At 39.0% G+C, this 6,845-nt stretch overlaps 1 protein-coding gene across 1 annotated transcript; it reads right to left on the bottom strand.

Annotated features, from left to right (window-relative positions):
* Positions 1-1,285: 1,285 nt before the first annotated feature.
* On the bottom strand, positions 1,286-6,432 carry LOC140319055 (uncharacterized). The gene is made up of 8 exons (XM_072396587.1): positions 5,890-6,432; positions 5,544-5,662; positions 4,762-4,822; positions 4,614-4,681; positions 4,379-4,481; positions 2,710-2,828; positions 2,464-2,609; positions 1,286-2,385 (listed from the first exon to the last, which is right to left on the bottom strand). The coding sequence occupies exons 1-8, from the start codon at positions 5,948-5,950 to the stop codon at positions 2,277-2,279; spliced, it is 786 nt and encodes a 261-aa protein (XP_072252688.1). The 5' UTR covers positions 5,951-6,432; the 3' UTR covers positions 1,286-2,276.
* Between the last annotated feature and the right edge of the window lie 413 nt (positions 6,433-6,845).

Raw genomic sequence — 6,845 nt, 5'->3', positions numbered from 1 at the left:
TTCTTCGAACGCAACATTACGGTCCATTTCAAACACCCTCTGACAGAGACTGGCGACCTAAAGGACAAAACACCCAAACACAAACTTGTGGTGTCATATATGCAATACAGTGGAGCGAGGAGTGAACAGACCTTTATACAGATAAAACTAAACCACTAACCACCTCATAAGCACATGGCACAGCACAGAGTCAGCTATTCAGGTCAAGACGCAGCAGTTCACTTACATCTGAAGGAGAAGATACACTCTTTTGAGAACAGCAATGTACACATTTTGGACAGAGAAAACAGCTGGTTTGAGAGAAGAATGACGCCATCTATGTTAAACTGAGGTGGTCTCAGGCATCGCCTTCCCAGCACCTTCAAAGCAGCCTTGACTCTCCTCCAGATTTCACAACTATTCACGTTGGATCTTGTGACCAAAACATGCTTGTTCAGGCAGGTAAATACTTTAAACAACCCACACGTTGGTCAGGTGAGTCACATATGACTTTAACGTCCCGCCACATGTTGAACAGTCTTTCAGCTACTTATGAGCAGATCCCAGCAAATAGTTTAGAGCTGAAGAAGTATTTTGGATAAGAAGGGAATTGTCTTCAGGAACCAAGAAAAAGAAGTCCTGTTGCCCTCATTCAAGCTCTTAGGATAACTACTAAAAATATTATTGATGGCTGCAGGCCTGCATTTCTACAGTTCCCATATTAAACATGCCACCTCCCTGGTAATTTGGGACAGCGAGCGGACATTTTATTGTCAAAGAACAAGTACAGTTATTGACACTAAATTTCCTCTGCTCCGTGCGCAGTAAGCCAGTAAACCATGGCTGTGAGTCAGTATGCACAATCAGAGGACCCTAAAATCTAAGAAGTGAGTTTCTGTCCCTGTTAATAACATTCTGATATAAATGTTCTGCTCTGCCACCAACACATGGTTGTGACTGAGCAATGTGTCGCTCGTAGCAACTGTTGATGTCAGTCCCACATGACAAATGGCACTTTGGTTGATCTGTGTTCAAACACTGAACAACTCATTTTACACAGGCTACTGAGTAGAGGTTTTTGTTTTTTTCTTAATGGCTTCGTTGGGATTTTTTAAAATTTTGTTCAATATGTATCCTGTTGCCTCAAAATAATTGTTTTAGGATCATTTTGCACATTTTTGGTTTCTTTTTGGTCAGTTTGTGTCATTTTATGTGACTTAATGTTTTTGTCTCTTTGTGGTTGCTTTTTGTCATTTTGTGTAATTCATTTTTGCATATTCTCTGTCTGTGGTTGAGTATAGATTCCTTTTTGATATTTTTGTGTCTTTTTCATTTATTCACATCGTATTTTGTGATTCTTTGTGGTTGTTTTTTTTACTTTGGTGTCATTTTGTGTCAGTAGTTTTTGTCACTGCATCTCTTCGTTCTTTTAATCCTACTTAATATAATTTTGAAGCTATTGTAATTTTCTCTTATTCGTGACCATCGTGTGTTTCTTTATGTGTCTGTTCGTGTCCTCTATGTCTTTTGTCTTTATGTATCCATTTCAGACTTGGTTTGTGTTTGTGGTCATTTTGTCTTCTGGAGTCTCTTCTTCTGCGTTACATCACTTTGTGAAATTCATGCCTCTTTGGGCCAGTGTCCAATGACTTCATCTACTTTCACATTTTTCCCAACTGATTGTAAGCCATCATCAGACATAACCATGAATACAAGCGTCATAGCTTTGATTCAGAATTACCAATGATACGTTAAGGGGTTCAAAACAATTTTATCTGATCTGACAGCTACTCTATAGTTTTATGGATCCAACATTTTTCAACACAAAATGATCAACCTTTATTGGAAATGTGTTTAGCTCACTGCACAGCTAGGCATATAAGACACACAGGGAGAGGATAAAGGCTGCTGTGGTTTCAATGACATAGATTGAATATGATCACATCTTCTTGATGTATCCAACCTGCCTGAAGTGAGGTGTCAAAACAAGAGGAGAGCAAACACAGCACCCTCTGGCATTCAATTCATCGTTCCACTTTAATTAAAAAATGTAAAGTTGTTATAACAGTAGTGCAAGGAGGGATTGAACAATCTTACATTCAATCCCAAACTAAGGACTAATCACCCAAAAAAAGAAGGGGGAAAAAAAGGAAAACTACACGAAGTGTAAAGTAGTTTCAAACCCTCGCCATGATTCAGTTCAGTCAAATTGTGTAGCACCTTTTTACAGTCACAATATCATCAGTTCATTGAGAAGGAGGTGACTCCAGGAGATGCAGAGGCGTTTGTCGAGTGACTCAGGACAGATACTGGGACATGAAGCTGACGGCAGGGTGAAGGTCCTCTGTCAGCTCCTCTGGCAGTGACAAAACCACTGACGATAAGCCTTTAGTTATTTCTAATATCCTACATATGGAACAGAGCATAATTGTTAATCAGACTGTGTTTTGCATTGATCATCGTAACATTTAGACTGTGGCTCACCAGTTGATATATTGGGCAGCCAGCTGAGGTTCATGCCTGCAGCCTTCCTCTACCACCAGAGACTGCTTCATCTGCTTGAAGTTAGCCTCAATATCCTTTTTCATTTCAGAAAAGACCAGAATTCCCCCGAAAGAGCTGATGACTTGCTGCCAAACACAAACATTAAAGGAACACTGCAAAGTTTTGAAGATTTAAAAAAAAAGAAAGAAAGAAGACTGCTGAAAAGGGTAAATCTACTCTTCTTACATATATAACTGAGAGCTGGTGGGCAATGTACTTATGACTTCCAAGGTGTCTGATATCCTCTTCAAGCTGCTGACACAGCGCCAGCAGCTGGTTCAGTTTGGCAATATGGAAGAAGTAGTCTGCAACAGAGACATCAGCTTACATTTGTTAGTTCTTTGAACATTCCATATTTTTTTATTTCCACATAACTATTATCAGGTTTCCACACAACTCTTAAAATGTGGTAAAAAGAAACCAGTCAGTCAATTAAGACAAAAAAAAGCAATGTTCTCAATAATTAATTTAAGCAAAATGGTTCACTATTACAGATGTGTGAATGGAAAAAGCTTTGCTACATGGTGTGGTTTCCTTACCACAACCGTAACATTTTTACAGATACATTTTGAATTTCCCACACTGGGGGATGAATAAAGTATTTTTCTATTCTATTCTATTATATTCTATTCTATTCTATTCTATTCTATTCTATTCTAAAACTTAAAATTATTATTTTAAAGTTCTGTTTTGGTTTTATTTGTCTACCAAAATAATAATAATAATAATAATAATAATGATGATGATGATAATAATAACTCAACAGCCTTCTGATTTGTCCCACTTTATATTTAACAAACTAGATGTTCTTCTGATGATGCACTCATTAAAAAATAAGAAGAAAGTTTTACAAGTTCCATGTGCACTTTTTCATGGGTTTCTTGCTGACCTTGCTGACCTTTGCTTTTGGAGTGATCTTTGTAGGCTGACCACTCCTGAGGAGGTCTTTGTATCCATCTGTACACAAACTGTCTGACTGTGGATTGGAGGAGTCCAAGCATGTATTACTTTACAGCCTAATGAGCATCGATAACTCAGTTTTATTGACTCCTTCCGAAAGAGATCACACGCTTCTGCCCCAAACAAGATGCAGGCAATGTCCAAAGAAGAGCTTTGGAATGTCCTTCAATAAGCCTGGAGAACCATTCCTGAAGACTACTTAAAGAAATGACAAGAATGCTTGTGTAAGAGGGTTCAGACTGTGTTGAGGAGTAAAGGTAGTCAGTCATCAAATATTAACTTCCAAGTGTGTTAGAATCAAACAGTCAGTTTTTGACTAATGTACTTTTATCAGCATTTGTTTACTATTCATGTTTCAGTGAACTACATCACATCAATATCAAAAGAAATTATTGGTGGTCCAGGAGTTTTGCACAGTACTGAAGTCCAGTTATTAATACTGTTGTGTTGAGGCATTTAATTTAATCAATAGTCCATATAAAATGTTACAAACGACAGCTGTCGAGGGGAGAAATGGAGGACAATGTTTTCCTTTGATATATACAGTGGTCGGATAGAGGTACAGAAAATCTTCAAATCAAAATACTGTACCAAGGTACAGTTATGACAGGATTTGTTCTTTTTGTATAGCACATAAGTAAATATTCTGACTTCTGGCTTAGATTTCAATAGAAGGGCTTGTTTTGTGTTCAACATTCCCTTTTCCCTTTTCTTTTCTTTTTTTTTTTGTTATTTGCCTTAAAACAAAATCCACCGAACACAGAAAGCTACTGATGTTTTCCAAAATCTTTCAGACACCTACCAAGAGTTGGATCCAAAGAAAAAAAAAGTATGGTTCATTTTTCTGCTGCTGTTGGTTTGATTAGTTTGAGCTTTTCTAAGGTGTATCTCTCACCGTCCATCTGTGGCCTCTCCAGCATGTCGACAGGACTGCCTTGAATGAGGAACACTTCTACACGAGGAAACATGGCTGACAGACCCACTATGTCCAGGTAATCCTGAGGAAACAGATGCCAACTGATTTCTGATTGCAAGGAACAGTCTACTTGACTCACAGTAAAAAAGAAGGTATTCCATTCAATGCAAACCATATACCAGTTTTATTTGGACAATACAGTCAGGTATAATACCTCTAGCTGTGGCATGGGCTTTGGGAGATGTTCAAGGCACTGTAGCATCTGGTCAAGAATCTCTGATCCTTTAAGAATACAGACCAAAAAGAAAAATCAAGCATAAATACGCCACCTAAGGCAGACTCAACAACTTTGTCATTTATACCTTGAGCCTGGAAAGTGTCCGACTCCTCTGGGCTACAGCCTTGTCCTAACTGCTCCTGGAACTGTAACACAGAGACGACAAATGAACAGCTGCACGTAAAAATATGTTGGAACAGGATGGCAAATGACAAAACAAGCTTTGTCCATCTGCTACACAGATGATACTCAGCTATACTTCTCCATGAAGATTACAAGCATGAAGACTCTAAAGACATAGAGGAAAGAGTCTTTCTGCTTTCTCGGCTTCTGAATTCTCTGGCCCCGAGCACCTCAGGAAGACACTGCGAGTCAGTGTAATAGTCATGTAATTGCTCCACATGATATTACCTTCCAGGACTACAGTGAGGAACCTGTTTTTTTTTTTTAACAGACAGTGTCCGACAGTGATGCAGGACAGTAAGTGCATGAATTCGTGACTTCAATATTGGACTGCTTGTCATATTCCTTATTAATGCGCAGTGGTGAGCTTATTGACCTACTGCATGACAGCCTGGAACGGCAACAGTTCAGCAATAGACTGGGAAGCTCTCCGGAGAGTGGTCAATACGGCTGTGACAATTGTTGTTGCAGTTAATTTGAACATCATCTCATTATAGTAAGATGTGTGTAATAACGGTGCTAATTGAGTCACATTGAATGGGTGAGTAGATACATTTGTTAAACCTGTTCATTTGGTTAAGTTATGCTAAGTCTCACTGTGAGAGTGATGGAAAGTGGAGGAGATCAATGAGTGTTTTTCCAGCAGTTGATGGAATTGTGCACTTGGTGGCCACGTCACCCTACCTGCTGCATCTGTGCCCTGATGAGGAGATCCAGTTGCCCACAGAGACACAGCATCTCCAGGCCCACCTGCTCAGGACTCAGCCGGACCGGCATCAGAGGTCTCCTCACCTGTAGCTCCACTGACCACAGCAATCACATCAGTAGGCCTTTCTGATATCACCTTTTATCCTCACCAATTAAAATATAGACACAGCTTGTGACACAATGTGCACATGTCATCTTATTTAAGGGTCCAGAGATGTATGGTTGATGAGGACCGGAGGGGAGTGGTCAGACAGAGCCCGTGTAGCACACTTCTCCAATATAAAATCCGACCCAACAAACAGTAATAAAAGCTGAGACTTACCTTTAAAACCTTCATGGTAGATGCACGGCTGACAGAGTGGCTCCGATATGCTTACTGCCATATCTGTTTCAACCGGCTGTGATTAGCACATTTACTCTTATGTGGCCCCCCTGTTAAAAGCCATACGAATCACATGAAAGCGCAGTCAACATGCTGGATGAAGCGAGAAAATATAGTCTGTTTATTACTGCATTTGGTTGGACGTATCTATCGAAGGTGGTGCGTTCAAGTACCAAACGCTCGGGCGGGTGAATAAAAAATGGTTGATCATCCAGAAATTCGTTGTTTCCTTGCAGGTGACGATGCTCATACGAAGCGTATCGATACATCCTTAAGCCCTGGAGGGTCCATGTAGCTTCTTTAATCGCTTTAATGATAACAATAACAATAATACAACATCCACGCCCTTTAGTTCAGCCGAATAGTCGCTGTTGTTGATTCGCAGTCTTGAACGCCCCTCCGCGCCTCACATCGAGTGAGGACGAGCCTTTTTCTATGATGTCATGTTTCAAGGATTACAGCATCACTTGGTGAGGATGAAACCTTAAAGCAGATGTGTTTCCTGCAGGTTTAAGACAACATTGACCAAACCATACATTTGACTAATGTTCAAGTAATGCACTTTAGGGAAATTTAACTGCCAAGTTTACAAAATTAGTATAATTTTATACCACTCAGAAGGAATAATCTGTGATCTGAATTTTAATGATTCATCTGCAATATTACCAAATAAGTGGATTTTTTTTTAATTGTCTCAGAAATTTAACACAAAGCTATACAATTTTGTTTCCAACCACAATAAATTATCTAAAATATATACACATATATACTTTTTTGCTTATCAAAGCAGAAATATCATATGTAACTAAAAATCTGCTTCACAACAATTAAATTTTTTTGTAGCATCTGTATGTAGAGGTTAGTAATTGTAATTTACAACTATTTTATAAAAATCT

This window comes from Leuresthes tenuis, unplaced genomic scaffold, assembly GCF_036924035.1.
Source record: "Leuresthes tenuis unplaced genomic scaffold, fLeuTen1.0.hap1 SCAF_12, whole genome shotgun sequence".
NCBI lineage: Eukaryota > Metazoa > Chordata > Actinopteri > Atheriniformes > Atherinopsidae > Leuresthes > Leuresthes tenuis.
The sequence above is the reverse complement of the archived record's forward strand: the minus strand, read 5'-3'. Positions and strand labels throughout refer to the sequence as shown.